General features: G+C 45.1%; 1 protein-coding gene across 1 annotated transcript; it reads right to left on the reverse strand.

Moving 5' to 3' along the window:
- Positions 1–20,299: 20,299 nt before the first annotated feature.
- LOC143924649 (ubiquitin-ribosomal protein eL40 fusion protein) lies at positions 20,300–20,787 on the reverse strand. The gene has a single exon (XM_077449051.1). The coding sequence runs from the start codon at positions 20,727–20,729 to the stop codon at positions 20,343–20,345; it is 387 nt and encodes a 128-aa protein (XP_077305177.1). The 5' UTR covers positions 20,730–20,787; the 3' UTR covers positions 20,300–20,342.
- Between the last annotated feature and the right edge of the window lie 344 nt (positions 20,788–21,131).

A 21,131-nucleotide genomic window follows, 5' to 3' on the forward strand; every position in this document is an offset into this window, starting at 1 on the left:
CATCAGAGTGTCCTCCTTGCATCAGAGTCTACCTTGTATCAGAGTATCCCCCATCAGAGTCTCCCTTACATTAGAGAGTCCCCCATCAGAGTCCCTCTTGCATCAGAGAGTCCCCCTTGCATCAGAGAGTTCCCCTTGCATCAGAGTGTCCCACATCAGAGTGTCCCCCTTGCAAAAGAGATCCCCCTTGCAGAGAGTCTCCCTTGCATCAGAGTGTCCCCATCGGTGTCCCCCTTGCATCAGAGAGTCCCCCTTGCATTAGAGTGTCCCCCCTTGCATCAGAGAGTCCCCCATCAGAGTGTCCTCCCTTGCATCAGAGAGTCCCCCTTGCATCAGAGTGTCTCTCCTTGCATCAGAGAGCCCCCCTTGCATCAGAGTGTCCCCCATCAGTGTCCCCCTTTGCATCAGAGAGTACCCCTTGCATTACAGTGTCCCCCTTGCATCAGGTAGTCCCCATTGCATCAGAGTGCCCCCCATCAGTGTCCCCTCTTGCATCAGAGAGTCCCCCTTGCATCAGAGTGCCTCCCATCAATGTCCCCCTTGCATCAGAGTGTCCCCCATCAGTGTCCACCCTTGCATCAGAGAGCCCCCCTTGCATCAGAGAGCCCACTTAGATCAGAGAGCCCCCCCTGGATCAGAGTCCCCCCCTTGCATCAGAGAGCCCCCTTGCATCAGAGAGTCCCCCTTGCATCAGAGTGTCCCCATCGGTGTCCCCCTTGCATCAGAGAGTCCCCCTTCATCAGAGTGTCCCCCCTTGCATCAGAGTGTCCCCCATCAGAGTGTCCCCCCTTGCATCAGAGAGCCTCCCTTGCATCAGAGAGCCCCCCTTGCATCAGAGAGTGCCCCATCAGAGAGTCCCCCTTGCACCAGAGTGTGCTCCTTGCATCAGAGAGCCCCTCTTGCATTAGAGAGTCCCCCTTGCATCAGAGTGCCCCCCCTTGCATCAGAGAGCCCTCCTTGCATCCAAGAGTCCACCTTGCATCAGAGTGTCCCCCAACAGAGTGTCCCATCTTGCGTCAGAGAGCCCCCTTGCATCAGAGTGCCCCCCTTGCATCAGAGTATCCCCCTTGCATCAGAGTGTCCCCCCTTGCATCAAAGGGCCCCCTTTGCATCTGAGTGTCCCCCTTGCATAAGAGGGCCCCCTTGCATCAGAGTGCCCCCTTGCATCAGAGTACCCCCATTGCATCAGAGAGCCCCCTTGCATCAGAGTGTCCACCCTTGTATCAGAGAGCCCCCCTTGCATCAGAGTGTCCCCCTTGTATACGAGTGTCCCCATTGGCACCAGAGAGCCCCCCTTGCATCAGAGTGTCCCCCTTGCAACAGAGACCCCCCTTGCATCAGAGTGTCCCCCCTTGCATTAGAGAGTCCCCCATCAGAGTGCCCCCTCACAACAGAGAGTCCCCCATCAGAGTGCTCCCCGCTTGCATCAGAGAGTCTCCCTTGCATCAGAGTGTCCCCATCGGTGTCCCCCTTGCATCAGAGAGTCCCCTTTCATCAGAGTGTCCCCCCTTGCATCAGAGAGTCCCCCTTGCATCAGAGTGTCCCCCCATCAGACTGTCCCCCCTTGCATCAGAGAGCCTCCCTTGCATCAGAGAGTCCCCCTTGCATCAGAGAGTGCCCCATCAGAGAGTCCCCCTTGCACCAGAGTGTGCTCCTTGCATCAGAGAGCCCCTCTTGCATCAGAGAGTCCCCCTTGCATCAGAGTGCCCCCCCTTGCATCAGAGAGCCCCCCTTGCATCCAAGAGTCCGCCTTGCATCAGAGTGTCCCCCAACAGAGTGTCCCATCTTGCGTCAGAGAACCCCCTTGCATCAGGGTGCCCCCTTGCATCAGAGTATCCCCCTTGCATCTGAGTGTCCCCCCTTGCATCAAAGGGCCCCCCTTGCATCTGAGTGTCCCCCTTGCATAAGAGGGCCCCCTTGCATAAGAGTGCCCCCCTTGCATCAGAGTACCCCCATTGCATCAGAGAGCCCCCTTGCATCAGAGTGTCCACCCTTGTATCAGAGAGCCCCCCTTGCATCAGAGTGTCCCCCTTGTATACGAGTGTCCCCATTGGCACCAGAGAGCCCCCCTTGCATCAGAGTGTCCCCCTTGCATCAGAGTGTCCCCCTTGCAACAGAGACCCCCCTTGCATCAGAGTGTCTCCCATCAGAGTGCCCCCTCACAACAGAGAGTCCCCCATCAGAGTGCCCCCCCACTTGCATCAGAGAGTCTCCCTTGCATCAGAGTGTCCCCCATTGCATCAGAGAGCCCCCCTCTCCTCCCTCTCCCACTTGTACTCACTTACAGCTCTCTAGAATCAATACAGCTTCTTGTTTGTTCCACTCTCCAGGGCCTCTGCTAAAAACTATATTATGTTTGGGGGTCCTAAGTACTTTTCTAGCAAAGAAATACAGATTTTTACTTGTAAACATAAAGTGGTTAGGAGCACTAAATCTGCTGCTAAATTCTGGCTGCAGTGCCTGAGAGGAGGAACATGTGAGACACAAATGTAGGAGGTAAGTAAAGGAAGTTTTGTGTTTACTTTATAAAGCTTGTGCAGCAAATAGTTGCTGGATTTGGTAGCTGGGCTGTCAAACAGGAGCGTTTAGATATTCTTCAGTAACGTTCATTTCAGGAACAATTGCAGCTCACTGTTGACAGTAAAATGTATATATATATAAATCAATAAATAAATACTTTTTATTTCTTGTCTATGGATACATTCATTACTTTTATAGAGGTTTTATCTGCAAAGTTGAATCATTCAATAAATGCTGTTAAAGTATTTCAACTGAGTTTCATGGTATAAATGATACATAGACCTGAATTTACGTAGATTACTCTCAGCTCACATCTCTTTCCAATGACTCCTGACTCAGAGCTTAGAGGTTTTCAAGACAGAAAGTGTGTACTAATGTCTACAAAAGAGGTAATTGCGCTTTGGCTCTGATGCCAGTACTTTCATACTTTGTGTGTTAGATGTAGCTTGGATACTTATTGGATATGCATGTCAAATGATCACCCAAGTGTCAATGAGTATTCAGAGCTTTGCTCACCACAGAGCACATTTGTATAAAACGTGCTGAGAAATGCTAAGTACACTTGGATAGACACAGAGGGAAAAGCTGGCATATGTGCAAGACTTTTCATACTCTGCATGATGGGACTATTACATTTCCCAGTGGTTTCATACCACTAAGTTCCCCACCAACGTGCAGAATGCTTTGCTAAATACTGCTAGTTTATTTTTATTTTTCCTTCATTTTTGGATTATACAAATGGATGAACTGAAAGTAAGATTACTCTGTAGGCATTAGAGGTACAGTTGTTCTATGGTAACCCTGTTGTAAGATGGCCTGTACGGCATGGAATGAAAACAATGAGGGTTCCATAGGGTCCTGGAGGGGTGAGAAATGTTGGACACCAGCTAGATTCAGCCGGATTGTATTGTGGGACAGCGCAAGCTCCAAGTTGCAGTAGGAGATAAAGGCCAGCACTTGTTTGACACAGGATGTCTCTCTACCGTGACGTGTCAGGAATTTGTTGAAGGCCCTCCAGGCCGTCTGAGAGGCCTTGAGGGTGTTGCGTGAGAGGGAAGAGTTGATGAGTTGAGTTGCCACTTGAAGGTGAGGGGCTAGTCCAGGGTCAGCTGAGACCAGGCCGGGATAGCTGCTGACATTGGTTCGGCTCCGGGCATCTGTTCAAAAAACTAGACGAAATTAGCGGGAGAGGGCATCTGCTGCAGGATTGCGCTTGCCGGGGATAAAGGAACAGTAGACATTAAACTGAAATTGTAATGAGAGCTGAACCAGCCTACGTAGGAAGGACATCACCACAAGGGACCTGGACCTGCCTTTGTAAATAATTTCTGGAGTGGCCAGGTAATCTGTAGTAAAGGCCACGGTTTGGCCCGACCAGCTGCGGCCCCAGAGGTGTGCTGCTGCTACGATAGGGTACAACTCAAAAAGGGAGGACGTGTCAGAAAAGCCGGGTATTGCCAATATCTGAGGTGGCCAGGGAGCTGCAAACCAGAGGTGGCCAAAAATTGCCGCAAAGCCTGTAAAGGCAGCTGCGTCGGTCACTACCTGGGGTGAAAGGGAAGACACTGAGGGAATGAACAAGGATTCCATTCCAGGAGGACAGGAATTCCTCCCACATAGAGAGGTCCGCTATTGCTGCGGAGTCGAGGCTGAGGACCTGCTCGGGATCCTGCATATGGGACAGGAACACCAGTAGGTGGGATTACGAAGGAGCGACCCTGGGGGATGATACGCATGGTGAAGTTCAGCATGCCGAGAAGGGACTGCAACTGCTTCTTGGTGCACGCTCTGGAGTGGGTGAAGTCCCTCAGGACCGCCCTGATGCAGGCCAGTTTATCTGGGGGGGGGGCTGGCCTGCATGGCACAGGTGTCCAGGTTAACCCCGAGGAAGGTGATGGACTGCGCTGGACCATCGACCTTGTGTTCTGCAATAGGGAGATAGATACCTGAACACCACCCTTAACTTATCCAGGTCCCCGGGGGGTTCAATCAACAGGAAGTCATCCAGGTAATGGATGACCTCTTGACACCGGGCTTCGTGTAGAAGGATCCACGTAAGCGACTGCGCAAACGTGTTGAAAAGCCAGGGGCTGCTTTTAGACCCGAAGGTCAGCTTGGTGGCGAAGTAATATAGCTCCCTCCACTTGATGCCATCAAAGTGGATGGGTGGATGGGAAGGAGCTTAAAGGCATCCGAGATATCGGCCTTGGAGAGCCAGGTGCCCGTGCCTGTCTTGAGTATGGCCTGGATGGCCATGTCTACAGAGGTATATTTGAGAGAAAACTTCTCGGAGGGGATAAGAGAATTCAGATGGGGATGGTAGATGAATGAGGCGCTGACAAATCGTACACCAATCGCAATTTATTGGAGAACTTGCCCTTGACAAGCCCAATAGGGCTGACTCTCCAGGTGTTGAAGGGGGGCTGGGTGAACGGGCCTATCATAAAGTCCCGATCTAACTCCACTTGCAGGAGCTGGTCTATGGCCTGTTCGTCGGTGGCCGCCGACCGTATGTTCCGGCATTCATATGTCACATGAGGCAGAGAGATGAGGCCCGTGTGGAAGCCTTCCGTAAACCCTTGAACGAGGTAGGTGGCCAGAGAGGGAGTGGGGTGTGAAGAAAGGTAGACGCCGAGTCATGTGACGTTGACCCGGCTTAGTCATGCTTTCTTCAGCTGCTTGACCTCACACAGGAGCCTGGGGTGAGCCCTTTGGCAAAGGGTACAAATATGCAGCAGACGGCATTGGCTGAAGTTGCAGGATCCGTAATTATAGTTGTTGCAGATTGCTGCTCCTCCTACGGTCCTGACCGGGCGCCCAAATTTGTCTAACTGAGGCAGGCGTGCAGGGGCCTGCTGGCCCTGAACTGCACCAGAGGTAGAAGGGTTTTCTGAGGGGCAAGCTGATGTCGAGTTGTGGCAGTGTGGGTGGCCGACTGGCAAATTACGCAGAGGGGTGAACGTAGGCCCGCAAAGTGGCGGCAAAACAGCTTGGTATCCATGACGCTCCAGTCGGTAGGCGTCTCGAATTGCAGGAGCCTGGCGGCCGCTTTAGCAGAGGTAGAGCGGTGATAGCCATAGAAGCTAAAACGCCCGTATTTGTAGCCCAAGTCTACGACAGTATGGAGATACCGATCCAGCTCCTCTCTCCTGCTGGGGGAGGCTGAGCAGATGACATCCCTCAACATGCCGAAGGCCAACGTGAACCCTGTCACCGATAGTTTCCTGTCCAACCTGGGATCTTTGGCCTTGAGGACCACCGATACGTCTCCCCACGTGTATTCCTTGTTCTCCGCCAGGTCGTGGACAGAGATGAGCAGGGAGGCGAGGTTGATGTCCTTGCCCTCTAGGATGTCCTTCCTGACATTGGCTGGGACCAAATGAGAAGGGTACACCACGGTACTCCACCCTGTGGTACCTGCGGGAGGAGTAGCCACTGCCTGGGCTACCGCGGGGTCGGGAGGAGAAACGGGTAGGCGGGTCTCCAAGAGGGCCACACTATTCTGGACCTCGGAAACTGAGGTGGCCAGATGACACCAGGGTATGGAGTTGCGTGATAGCCGAGGAAATAGAATCCAGGGAAGCCTGCTGGGTGCTGGATCCTGCCATGGCTGGAGGAGGCAAGAGGAGCTTGAAGAGCTTGGCTTTCCTGGCTGACGCAGGAAAGGGCACACCTCTACGCCTCAACTCCGAGGTCAACTTCGGAATGGTCCATCCTCTAGGGGACCACACGCTGCCACTCTCTGAGACTGGAGAGGGGGACAATGGGGCCGTGAGATCCTCACTGCCAGCTTGGGACATGGTAGCATAGTCTAAGCCTGGGCATGCCAACTTGTCCTCAGTTGGAGTTTCGCTGAGCGGAACCTAATTAGTGTGACATGGATTACAAGACTCACTAGTGATCCCTAAAGGTATACATACCTAACATAGTGGGCACTCCTGCTTACGTGGCCCTTTTTTGTTTCTTACCAAAGGAGGCACCGTCCAAACGGGTGCAGGGTGGACCTACTGAAACTCGACTGACCTACAAATATGAAGGCAAAATTTTGTTGAGAGTTCCATACCTGTCACAGACAACTGGCTAAAATGGTGACTTTAATGGGGGGTGGTGAGTTTTGAAATGAAATGAAATGAAAATTAAATGAGACAAACAAACAATGAAATGTTGCCTTAAATTAAACATCTGCCATGACAGAGGCACGACTCGGTCGTGTTGCAGATGCAACTGACAACTAACCAGACTCTGGAACATGTACTGAAATGAGGCAATTAGTGAAATGAGGCCAATGAGCAAGCCCCCCGGAATGAATCGGAACATTGCAAGACAACTGGATTCGAACCAGGGTGCAGTACGTGACAATGAAATCAATGATTCTGCCATGACAGGGCCCGGATCGCCATGCCGTAACTTGCGACTGAGCACGAAACGGACTCTGGAGCATGTATTGAAATGAGGCCTGTCCTGGGGCACACGAGACAAATTTAGTGCATAGGTATGACTATATTCATATTGGAGCGTGATAGGTGACAATGAAATGATACCCATGACAAAAACAAGAATCAGAGAGTAAGCCCATGATTGACAAATGAATCCTGTCTCTGGAGCATGTACCGAAATGAGGCCAAACAACTGGGCACACCGGAACGAATCGGAGCATCTGTAAATGCGTCAGGATTCGATCAGAGCGTAATAAGTGACCAGAAATGATAAGCCATGACAGAGACAAGAATCAGCGACTGGATCAATGATTTTGACAAAAAATCCGTCTCTGGAGCATGTACAGAAATTAGGCCAAACAACTGGGCACACCGGAGCGAATCGGTGCATTCTTGAAATGCGACTGGATTCGTATCGGAGCGTAATACGTGACTAGAAATGATATGTCATGGCAAAGACAAGAATCAGAGACTGAACCTGAACCTGCGAGTGACTCTGTCTCCGGAGCATGTACTGAAATGAGGCCGAAAGCTGGGGCACACTGGAGCGAATCGGTGCATCGGAGATGCGACTGGATTCGAATCAGAGCGCGGTACGTGACAGAAATGAATGTAATGATTAGAAATGACTTGCGAGTTTTCGGAATTGATTTGAAATGATCCGGACTGATTAGAACATTCTGACATGATAAGCAACGACCTGTGACTTTTAGTAATGATTCAAACAATTCGAAATGGTTAGAAATGACTAGGGATTTGTTCAAATAAATATGTTTTGTGAAATGAATGCCTGATGTGGCATTGACCGACGTGTCACGAATGAGTGACAACGAATCATTCGTGAAGCAAAGGAGCAACCTATGTTTTGGCAACGAATGCGTGCGACATGATCGGAACATGTTTTGTGAAATGTTTGTGAGTGGTTCGTGAGTTCAGGATATCGCAGTTTAGTGACATAAAAAATGCATGAAATGAGAAATGGGAGCCGAAGCCCTACCTGTGACAGCCGGACCAGATGCATTGTACGACAACGGCGATTTGAGTATTGAAAACTCGGATAACGACAATATACGAACACTCAACTCAAGGACACAAAGACACTCGTAACACAGACTCACGGAGACGGGACTAATAAATACGGGAACTCACGAACACTGAACTCACAACGTATAATCTCGAATGGTCGGCCCTAGATCACTGACATAACAGATATCGCGCACAGGAACTGACAAGGAACGCAGCCGAATGGGCTGATTAAATACCCCTCCGGGCTCCTCCCATAAATTCAGGCCACCATAGTGGCCTTCCTATAATATATATATATATATATATATATATATATATATATATATATATATATATATATATAATATATATATAGGCATACCCCACGTTTAACCACTTGCTTACTGGGCACTTAAACACCCTTCCTGACAAGACCAATTTTCAGCTTTTGGTGCTCTCACACTTTGAATGACAATTACTCAGTCATGCAACACTGTACCCAAATGAATTTTGTGTCCTTTTTTTCCCACAAATAGAGCTTTCTTTTGGTGGTATTTGATCACCTCTGGGGTTTTTATTTTTTGCGCTATAAATGAAAAAAGACCGAAAATTTCGAAAAAAAAACACATATTTCTTTGTTTCTGTGATAAAATTTTGCAAATTATAATTTTTTTTTCATAAATTTTAGCCACAATTTATACTGCTACATATCTTTGGTAAAAATAACCCAAATTAGTGGATATTATTTGGTCTTTGTGAAAGTTAGAGAGTCTACAAGCTGTGGTGCGAATCGCACAAAATTGATCACACCTGATGTACTGGTGGCCTATCTCATTTCTTGCGACCCGAACAAGTCAGGAAAGTACAAATACCCCCCAAATGACCCCTTTTTTGAAAGTAGACATTCCAAGGTATTTACTAAGATGCATGGTGAGGTTTTTGATGTTGTCATCTTTTTCCCACAATTCTTTGCAAAATGAAGATTTTTTTTTTTTTCTCACAAAATTTTCAATGTAATAGGTTATTTCTCTCACATGGTATGTGTATACCACAAATGACACCCCAAAATACATTCTGCTACTCCTTCTGAGTATTACGATACAAAATGTGTGAGACTTTTACACAGCCTGGCCACATACAGAGGCCCAATATTGAAATAGCACCATCAGTCGTTCTAGGAGCATAAATTACACATTTCATTTCTCAACCACCTATTACATTTTTGAAGGCCCTGGAGCACCAGGACAATGGAAATGCCCACAAAGTGACCCCATTTTGGAAAGCTAACACCCCAACGTATAATCTATGAGGCATAATGAGTCGTTTGAATGGTTCATTTTTTTCCCAGAAGTTTTGGGAAAATGTGGAAAAAAAATGAAAACGCATTTTTTTTACGCAAAGTTGTCCATTTATAAGATATTTCCAACACATAGCATGTACATAGCAAAAATGACACCCCAAAATACGTTCTACTACTCCTCCTGAGTATAACGATACCAAATGTGTGAGACTTTTACACAGCCTGGCCACATACAGAGGCCCAATATTGAAATAGCACCATCAGGCGTTCTAGGAGCATAAATTACACATCTTATTTCTCAACCACCTATTACAGTTTTGAAGGCCCTGGAGCACCAGGACAATGGAAATGCCCACAAAGTGACCCCACGTGGCACTGACAACACGTGGCACTGACGACACGTGGCACTGACAGATGGCACTGGAGGCAGATGGGGCTGACAGATGGGGCTGACAGATGGGGCTGACAGATGGGGCTGACAGATGGGGCTGGCAGATGGGGCTGGCAGATGTCGCTGGCAGATGTCGCTGACAGATGGCACTGGGGCTGGCACTGGCAGATGGCACTGGCACTGGCAGATGGTGCTGGCTATTTGCTCTGGCAAATGGGGCTGGCAGATGGCACTGCAGCTGGCAGATGGCACTGGCGCTGGCAGGTGGCACTGGCGCTGGCAGGTGGCACTGGCAGGTGGCGCTGGCAGGTGGCACTGGCAGGTGGCACTGGCACTGGCGGCACTGGCGCTGACGGCACTGGGGCTGACGGATGGCACTGGCGCTGGCAGGTGGCACTGGCACTGGCAGGTGGCACTGGCACTGGCAGGTGGCACTGGCACTGACGGCACTGGGGCTGACGGATGGCACTAGCGCTGGCAGGTGGCACTAGCGCTGGCAGGTGGCACTGGTGCTGGCAGGTGGCACTGGTGCTGGCAGGTGGCACTGGCGCTGGCAGGTGGCACTGGCGGCACTGGGGCTGACGGCACTGGCGGCACTGGGGCTGACGGCACTGGGGCTGACGGATGGCACTGGCGCTGGCAGGTGGCACTGGTGCTGGCAGGTGGCACTGGCACTGGTGGCACTGGCGGCGCTGACGGCACTGGGGCTGACGGATGGCACTGGCGCTGGCGGGTGGCACTGGTGCTGGCAGGTGGCACTGGCACTGGCAGGTGGCACTGGCACTGGTGGCACTGGCGGCGCTGACGGCACTGGGGCTGACGGATGGCACTGGCGCTGGCGGGTGGCACTGGTGCTGGCAGGTGGCACTGGTGCTGGCAGGTGGCACTGGCACTGGCAGGTGGCACTGGCCAGGCGAAGGAACCCGCCTGCTCTACGGCCGTCACTCGGCTACAGGGCGGGCGGGAGGTGGTTAAGTACCAAATGGGGTATTATTTACTAAAGCTGGAAAGTGCAAAATCAGGCTCACTTCTGCTTAGAAACCAATGAGCTTCTAGCCGCAGCTTGTTCAATTTAGCTTTGGTAATAAAATCTGGGAGCTCATTGGTTTCTTTCAGAAGTGAGCCTGATTTTGCACTTTCTAGCTTTAGTAACTAAACCCCATTGTGTACTTAAAAGTGGGGTATGCCTGTATATACAGTGTGACGGGAGTCACTTTTGGGCGCAGAGTGACCAAGAAAAGAATGAACCCATAGAATATGATTGGATTACTTCAAATGGGACAGTAATATTCATTAACAATATCTCTCAAGAAATATGAAGATTTTATCCCCTGGACACTGTGAGGTCTATGGCCAGAAAGTATAGCTCCTAATATGGGCATTCCAGGAAGTTAATTGTAAGAAACAGACCATCTATTGCTTAACGATGTTGCTTTTGTCTGGATAAGTAAATTGTGTTAATCTTATCTGAGGCAATTTTCCCTTCACCTGTTATTAAGTGTTCTAATGGACTCATCTATTGTCTGCTAGAGGAGATATTGACACTCAAAATAATGTGTATTGGGAGCTCGTTATGTAACCATTGTGTGATGTTGTGGGTGGATCCGGGTCATTGTTCCTGTGAGGCCTGCGGTATTCTCAAATGTTTAAAAAGAGCCTGCATTCGTTTCAATAAAGATTAATTCCTGCTTGAACCTCAAGACAGAGCCTTGTCTAGTACTTGGGGGAGAATTATTTGTATGGGGTCTTGTTCGGCTGATGGAAGTGTTCGGTAGCTGCCTTTGTGTTTGAGTATGGAGTATCCTAAACGATTTTAACCCCTTTCATACTCGGGGTGTCATTACATATAGTATCTCAAAAACGTGAGTAGACACCTCACAGTCTTGTAAATATTTTATTCTATCTTTTCATGTGACAACATTGAAGTAATGACACTTTGCTACAATGTAAAGTAGTAAGTTTACAGCTTGTATAACAGTGTAAATTTGCTGTCCCTTCAAAATAAATCAACACACAGCCATTAATGTCCCATGATGGTGGAAGTGACATGGTCTGGGGCTACATGAGTGCTGCCAGCACTGGGGAGCTCCAGTTCATTGAGGGAACCATGAATGCCAACATGTACTGCGACATATTCAAGCAAAGCATGATCCCCTCCCCTGGCAATATTCCTACATAACGACCCCAAACACACTTCCAAGATGACCACTGCCTTGCTAAAGAAGCTGAGGGTAAAGGTGATGGACTAGCCAAACATGTCTCCAGACCTAAACCCTATTTAGCATCTGTGGGGCATCCTCAAAGGGAAGGTGGAGCAGCGCAAGGTCTCTAACATCCAACAGCTCCATGATGTCATCATGGAGGAGTGGAAGAGGAATCCAGCTGCAATTCTGGTGAACTCCATGCCTAAGAGGGTTAAAGCAGTGCTGGAAAATAATGGTGGCCAGAGAAAATATGGACACTTTGGGCCCAATTTGGACATTTTTACTTAGGGGTATACTCAATTTTGTTGCCAGCAGTTTAGACATTAATGGATATATGTTGAGTTATTTTGAGGGGACAGCAAATTTACACTGTTATACGAGCTGCACATCACTACTTTACATTGGAGCAAAGTGTAATTTCTTCAGTGTTGTCACATGAAAAGATATAATAAAATATTTACAAAAATGTGAGGTGTGTAGGGGTGTACTTAATTTTGTGATACTAATATATATATATATATATATATATATATATATATATGTATGTATGTATATTACTTATGACTTTTTGTGTTGTCATGATTATACTAATCACATCTACATTTATTTATTGCATTGTGTTTTGATGTAGCCTTGATGAAGGGAGTGTGTTTTCTGGTCCCCAAAACATGTTGGATTGTTTTTTGTGAAAACTAATACATTTATTTGGACTTTTATAATTTGAAGGGTAGTCTTGTTTGATGGGAGCAGCCTGACCTAAGCCAATGAGCTCTCTGAATGTTTTTTTTCCCTCTCACTACTTTTTATGAGCTGACATCAAAGTCCTAGCACCTCTTGAATATTTTTATCTTCATTAAACATAAAAGCAGAGGTAGATCCAGAGAAATCAGGGGTGGCTAGGGCCAGTTTTCACATGTTTTCTTCACAATTGATTAAGCAACTGTTTAGAGCCAGCTATGTCTTTTGAAAAAATGTTAATTTTACTCATTTGATTGGCATTGACTACCTAGAGAGAGAGAGAGAGAGAGAGAGAGAGAGAGAGAGAGAGAGATACATGAGCAAAGGCTTTGGAAATACTAGTCTACAAGAACTACACACAAGGCACAGAATTCATCATTAACTACTAAAAAGATAATTCACTTATTTTTTCTTTTAGTTTTTAGAAAAACTCTTAAATAAAAAAGAGGCGAGTGCTACGACATTCAAGAAGTGAGTGGGCTGTACTAGGGAACTGACCAGTCAATTTTCCTAACAATTTTAAAGGCACATTGTAAGTGAATAAAAAATTATTTATGGAAAAGAAAAACACAGCAAGTAATCATCTAAAATACTTGATTTTTCTGTGCTCTTACCTGCAACTTTTAAAGTTGTTCTAAAAAGACAGGACCTTTAATCGGAAATAAGGTCTGTTTCTGATGATATGCTGTTGCGTAAATGGTTGACATCAAATTACCATTACGTACAGTTCAATTTGATTCAATAGTGTACTTGCATGCTCAATTAATATTTTAGAAATGAATTCAATCTTAGAGTCCACCTGAAGATGTAGGCCTTGTTCCCATGAAACACATAGAGGCAGTCACAAGGTTAATTAGGAGCCCCTGATACCATCTTGACATGCTTAAGCCATTGGAGAGCTTTCTCCCGGGAAGTCATTTTTTTTTTGTATTTAAACTGCAATACATCTATGAATTTTAAACTGTGTGAGTATCTTCTCCCCCCCCCCTTTTTTTTTTCAGGGGTGAGATATCTGTTTGCTTTTATACAAATTGAATGTGGTAAATTGCAATAAATTTCTTCTCCACTCAAATAGAATTTGATTCAATGGTGGTCATTCGCCTCATCCACACAGCCTACACATTAGGGGTCAAGTTACAAAGTAGCAGTGTGACCTTACCAGGTCCATATTGCTGCTCGAACAAAGAAAAACGTATTTATAAAGCACAGCAGTGTGCTTAATAAAAGGTACAAAAGGTTTCACTTGCTTCAGGACCACAAAACAAACAAAGCCCTATTTAAATTAATGAAGGGAAAGAAAAAAATCCAGGAGGAGGAAAGCTTGGCCAGATGACCTATCAAGGTCACCTGACATGTCTCTCCACCTATTAGAGTGTTATCTTTAGCAATATGCATAAAATACTCCAAAAGGATACTGCAGGCTCCCCATAGTGGCCTGCATTTTATAAATTAGTTGTAAAATGCAGTGGGCAATGTGGAGTAAATAGTGTCTATTAGAGAGAAAATAATATATATATATATATATATATATATATATATATATATATAATCCCTCCATTATAAATGTGCTCCAAAATCTGCTCACCTTTGGGAATGTTTAGTAACCCTTAGAAGTCAATTCACACAGTTAAAAATGACGTTTTGAGTGCACATAAGCTGACGTTATATATATATATATATATCTACTAATAATGTATTTCTTCTGGGTAGTGTTTTTGCTTTAAGCCATGGTGTATGGATTCCTATAGAGCATCATGGCTTCAACTAATGAACCCAGCCCTGCCTGGGATTTTGTTCTTTGATGACTGACAATACCGCCTATGTTTTATAACCTCCAGTGCAGGTAAATAGCAGGCAAGTGCCTCTTTGAAGGAAGGTCATTCCCTTGTTTCTAGCTATCAATGAATCATCCTGTGTCACTGTCTATAAGCCCAGATAGGCACTCACATATATAGATCTCTCTTTCTTTTCTTTTGTAGTGGTGGGATATAAATGACCTTCTTTATTGCACATTTCGAATTTCAAACAAACAAGTTAGAAATAAATAGTGTGTGTACCTTTTATTATATCACAGCTGACCTTGTGCTATTGTGTCCATTAACACAATGTTTCGTAATTATTATACTGCAGACTATATATTTTAACTCAGATGTAGTGTAGTTATTTTTGGCCTTAAATGAAAGGCGAATTATGCAAGGTCACCAGTTAATAGGGGACTAATGTAACAGTTAACATAATGGGATCTAATCTGATCGTTAAATAAGCATTGAACCAGTCATTAACTATGCATTAACCTGTTTCTTGCAATATCGAATAAGCTTAGAGGGGGGGAAATGAAAGTCTATTTATTATCATAGGACAAGAATGGACACGCTCCATCCCTATAGCTGTCACTATTATTTTTTTCCTTTTTACTGAAACCTGCCGAGAATCATGGGAGATGTAATCTAACAAGAGCTTTTCTCTGAATCTGATGGAAACACAGAAGATGTGCACTGTTGCACTAGAAAGAAATTAGCAAATTTGTCAATTCTATTGTACTAAATAATAACTCTATATCTAATGAGGGCTTATAGCTGAACTCTAAATTGACCTTGCAGTGCCCCACACGCACACTCGCACACTCCAAGGGTTAAATGCTTGTTTTTGTCCTGGGGCCAGGGGTCTAGGAATAGGCATGATACTTACCTTAATCGATGCTACCCCAACAGTTGGCACTCTTTGACTCCCCTAGGATATGGCCCTTGTGAACTGATGCAGCTTCTGGGGACTGGTATTTCAGCTTATTCCTTAATCTTAGACTAAAAAAGCATTTTACTACTGCAGGGAGCCTCACTGCAAGGCTAAACTTAATAGCAACCTGGAGCTTAGCGTTAAAGATAAGTCTATGAATTTGACAAATTTGATATTCTAGAACAGGTCAATATAGACATCAACTTTGTTGGTTGCTTTTATGTTCTGCTCCATAATAACTTTGCTTGCTCTCAAAGGATTTATTGTGCCGAATGGAAACTGTCCCTATTTTTTGCCATTACAAAACTGAACACAGCAATCCGCAGCTGTCTGGAATTATATAGTATACACTGTATATCTTGAGACATCCTTTGCCTGTTCAAGCAAATTCCTTTGTACAACCATATCTATAAACATTAGGAGCAACAACACCAATAATTTTGAATTTTTTTAATTTCAAGTAATTTTTATTGTCTTCAAAAGTTAAAAGAGGCATACAAAACATTACATTGTTTACAATGAGCACTGTTACATACAGCTTTATATGCTTTACTTTGCATTCCCTGTCCCCCCCCCCCCCCCCTCTACCCCTCCCATATAGGATGCAAATTTACAGTGTGTACACTGATCTTTAATTTCCAACACTTATAATGTTATTTTCTCCCTTTTACTACTTATTTTAAATAAGCTTTGTATGCTACACATTAGCCATCACTTACAAGGGGGCATTCATCCTTTGCAGCCAGGGTTTCCACAATTTAACAAACTTACTATAGTTGCCTTGTCTTGTTAGAGTTACTTTTTCCTTCCATACTAACATATTTATGGTCCTAACCCATTCTTCCGGGGTTGGGGGGTTCCGTGATTGCCAGTTTTGTGCTATTAATTTCCTTGCCTGATATAGGCATCAGGCAATCACTGTTGTAATGCCTACCACCCCAATATCTTTTTCCTTTGTCCTTTAAGAACAAAACAAGATGGGAAGAGGATGTAGTAGAAATTATAGCAAAGCAATGGGCACGGATCTTAGAATTTGCACCGTTGGTGTCGGTCTCTCCCTCGCAAAAAGTGTCACATTTGTTCTTACTGCATAGAGTCTACTATACCCCTAAGAAACTGTATATGTTCGGCCGCCGATCAGATGACAAGTGCCCTAGATGCATGGAGATAGGGGATCTCATACATATGGTATGGAGATGCCCAAAGCTGTTCCGATACTGGACAGAGATACTAAAAATGATCAATACGACGTTTAGGGTCACACTAGAATTAGAACCTAGAGTATGCGTTCTGGGCTACATAGAAAAATATTTTTTTGTTAGATAGGATAATATGACTAATGAAGTAAGAATGCCAACATTTATAGAACTACAGATTCAAGTTATAAATATGTTCTAGTCAACATGACTATTTTTCCTGCCAAAAAGTTTTCAGTCAATCTAATTGGCATTTTAAATTTACATAACAGCAGTTATTTTCCTTTGTTTCTTACATATTGATGGCCATGAACTTGCACAAAACGTAAACCATACTGGAGGATTGTATCACCCATGTGGCTATACCAGGGAAGGCTTGACCCAACAAAGAAACAAGGGGAAGTCTGTGCTGACTCCCACCAGAACAGGGGAATCAGAAATAAATGGATGAATGCATGGGTCATAACAAGTAGCATATTTTTAAGGCAGACTCATTGTTAAAATTTGAATTATACCAAATAGCCATGCTATGTCTGCAGAATGTGAAATATTTTTACATTCCTATTATCTACTATTCTCAGCTGGTGCACAGCATGGCTGGTTGTGTTGAGACCAAATTATTGTTGAAAGCCAGGTGGAAGATTTATAGCTCATGGACTCAACTTTGATTTGTTACTTTCGGGAAACACATTAATCTAGACAGGAACAGAATTTGCAATATACTATATTTCCATTAACTGCAGAAACACTGTGGTTCTTGGATAGAAGCAGCACACAAAAATAAAGTCTGCCACCTGCATTTCTGGCCCACGGAATCATTTATGAACAACAACATATAGCGGCAGAGAAAAGACACATTCTTAATTTTATATTACATAGGTTGCATCCCATTTTGGCAGCAGTCTGAACAAGCATGCATCAAACAGGGGTGCATTAAGAACTATTGTGCTAGAAACTTTTAAGACCAGTTCACATCACATACAGTCCAGTGCATTTTTTTTTGTTCTGCATCAAAAACTTAGTAGGGTATATGGTTTTCAATGGTATAGTTCACACCAGTGCTTGCAGTTCCAGTGCGTTCCAGTTCCAGAAAAAAATAGAATATTCTGCATTGTTCCTGCACTGGACTGTACTGGAACATTGTAAAATGCATAAAAAACACACTGGAACGCATCGAATGCACCTAAATGCACCAAAAATGCACTGCAACACACATCCTTATTTAACCACTTAAGGACCAGGCCTCTTTTTCGGACTTGGTGTTTCCATGTTTAAAACAGTTTTTTTTGCTAGAAAATTACTTAGAACCCCCAAACATTTTATATTGTTTTTTTTCTAACACACTAGAGAATAAAATGGCGGTCATTGAAATACTTTTTTTCACACCGTATTTGCGCAGCGGTCTTAGAAGCGCACTTTTTTTGGAAAAAATTCACTTTTTTGAATAAAAAAATAAGACAACAGTAAAATTAGCCCAATTTTTTTTTTATACTGTGAAAGATAATGGTATGCCGAGTAAATTGATACCCAACATGTCACGCTTCAAAATTGCGCCCGCTCGTGGAATGGCGTCAAACTTTTAGCCTCAAAAATCTCCATAAGCGACATTTAAAAAATTCTACAGGTTGCATTTTTTGCGTTACAGAGGAGGTCTAGGGTTAAAATTATTGCTCTCGCTCTACCGATCGCGGCGATACCTCACATATGTGGTTTGACCACCGTTTTCATATGTGGGCGCTACTCACGTATGCGCTCGCTTCTGTGCGCAAGCTCGTCGTAACGGGGTGTTTTTAAATTTATTTATTTTTTTTTCTTATTTATTTTAATTTATTTTATTTATTTTTACACTTTTTAAAAAAAAAAAAATAAAATGGATCACTTTTATTCCTATTACAAGGAATGTAAACATTCCTTGTAATAGAAAAAAGCATGACAGGTCCTCTTAAATATGAGATCTGGGGTCCAAAGGTCCTCAGATCTCATATTTGGGCTAAAATGCAACAAAAAAAAAAAAAAAAAGAAAAAAAGAAAATCTGACATTTAAAAAAAAAAATATACCTTTAAGAGGTATGGGCGGAAGTGACGTTTTGACGTCGCTTCCGGCCTCCTATGGTATAGAGACGAGTGGGGGCCATCTTAGCCTCACTTGTCTCTATGCCCAGCCGACAGAAGGACCCGATCGCCTCCGCCGCTACCGACGGCTCCGGTAAGCGGCGGAAGGTGCGGGAGGGCGGCGGGAGGGGGGGTGGCACCTCTCCCACCACCGATAGCGGTGATCTCGCGGCGAATCCGCTGCGGAGACCACCGTTATCGTACAGCCGACCGCCGCCTGAAGAGATGGACACCTCGGTTGTGGCAGCAGCTGCTGCCGTTACCGAGATATCCCTCTTCAAAAAATGGACGTACATCGTCGTGCGGCGGTCGGCAAGTGGTTAAAGAGGAAGTAAACCCTGATGGGTTTACTTCCTCTTTTTTTCCCTGCAAAGGTAAAGCATAATGGACTACTATGCATCGCATAGTAGCTCATTATGTGTCACTTACCTGACACAGGAGCCAGCGAAGTCGCCGCTGATCCCTGTAGTCCGCCGCGTCCATCTTGCTGGTGGCGTCTCGCAGCTCCGACCAATGACAGCGGCGAAGCCGCGATGACGTCACTCCCGCGCATGCGCACGGGAGTCGCGCCTCGCAGCTCCGCCGCTGTCATACGGCGAGGCCGCGATGACGTCACTCCCGCGCATGCGCACGGGAGTCGACAAATTTGGCAAATCCATTCTTGGATTTGCCGCATTTAGTGCGCATGCGCGCCGCTGTCTACGGCGCATGCGCCGTAGACAGCGGTGCCCATTTTCGGGCAAATATCTCCTAAACCATATAGGTTTAGGAGATATTGCTTGGACCTACAGGTAAGCCTTAATCTAGGCTTACCTATAGGTCCAAGTTGTTTGGAAGGGTTTACTTCCTCTTTAAGGTTAAGAAAAGAGGGGGGAAAAAAGCAGTGGACTGCATCAAAAACACATCAAAAACGCATAAAAAACACACCGGAACTCATCAAAAACACGCATGCACAAGAGCACCTGGAACGCATCCGGACTGCATTTCTATGGTGTGAACTGGCCCATAAAGGGAATGTGTCTCTCTAATGCCGTGTACACACGGTCGGAATTTCTGCCAGCAAAAGACAGATGAGAGCATTTCATCGGAAAATGCGACCGTGTGTATGCTCCATTGGAATTTTGCTGTCCGAATTTCCACCAGCAAAAGATTGAGAGCAGGTTCTCAATTTTTCAGACGGAAAACATTTCTATTGGAAATTCTGATCATGTGTACGCAATTCCGACGCGCAAAAACTCACGCATGCTCAGATTCAACTAAGATACTGAAGCTATTGGCTACTGGCTATTGAACTTCCTTTTTCTAGTCCCGTCGTAAGTGTTATACGTCACTGCATTCTTGACGGTCAGAATTTGGTGTGACCGTGTGTATGCAAGACAGCTTTAGCGAGATACCATCGGAATTCCATTGGGAAAACCATCAGAGCTTTTTCCGACCAAAATTCAGATTGTGTGTACGTGGCATAAGAGTTATACAGGCATACCCCACTTTTAAGTACACAATGTTTTTTTTTTTTTTTTACTAGAGCTAGAAAGTGCAAAATCAGGCTCACTTCTGCATAGAAACCAATGAGCTTCCGGGTTTTATTACCAAAGCTTAATTGAACAAGCTGGAGTTAGAAGCTCATTGGTTTCTTTTTTTTTTTTTTTTTTTTTTTTTTCAAATTTAATATTTTTATTTCTCAAAAATCAATACTAGTTGATAAGTTTATTTGAGCTTCTTCTTGGGACGCAGATTGTTTGTGTGTCCACACTTCTTCTTGCGACAGTTTACAGCACGAGGATGGAGCCTAGCATAGCATTTGCGGCAAATCATCTTGTCACAGTTGTACTTCTGGGCAAGCTGCCTGAGGGAAGGCTCAATTATACCACCACGAAGACGCAACACCAAATGCAAGGTGGACTCCTTCTGGATATTGTAGTCCGACAGTGTACGCCCATCTTCAAGCTGTTTGCCAGCAAAGATCAGACGCTGCTGGTCAGGAGGAATACCTTCCTTGTCCTGGATTTTTGCCTTAACATTTTCAATAGTGTCGCTGGGTTCAACCTCTAGTGTGATTGTTTTCCCAGTAAGGGTTTTTACAAAGATCTGCATGTTGGCGCCTTCTTGCTTTCCCGCACGGCAGCCGGAGTAAAAGAGGAAAGGACTGAACGGAAGTGCGCTGACGTTATCCAGCTCATTGGTTTCTATGCAGAATTGAGCCTGATTTTGCACTTTCTAACTTTAGTAAATAAACCCCATTGTGTACTTAAAAGTTTGGTATGCCTGTACATACACCATAGGAAACACCTAGACCTATATCAAAGTAATTTGAATATTTATATAATGAAATATTAATTTAGCATCTTCATGTGGTTTCATTTAGAGAAGTGATGCCTAATGTATTTTGTAAGACAATGTATAGTGATTTTTGTATACATTTTTTAATTAGGGTTAGAACTTGTGTGAGAATCTGTGTGCATTCCTTCAGGTCAGTCAATTCTTTCAGCCAAGAGT

Source organism: Lithobates pipiens, unplaced genomic scaffold, assembly GCF_037356315.1.
Source record: "Lithobates pipiens isolate NorthernLeopardFrog02 unplaced genomic scaffold, aLitPip1_a1.2 Scaffold_22, whole genome shotgun sequence".
Classification (NCBI taxonomy): Eukaryota; Metazoa; Chordata; class Amphibia; order Anura; family Ranidae; genus Lithobates; species Lithobates pipiens.

Bases quoted from the DNA above. Each gene is read 5' to 3' on its own strand.
- LOC143924649 (XM_077449051.1), bottom strand. From the start codon at position 20,729: ATGCAGATCTTTGTAAAAACCCTTACTGGGAAAACAATCACACTAGAG.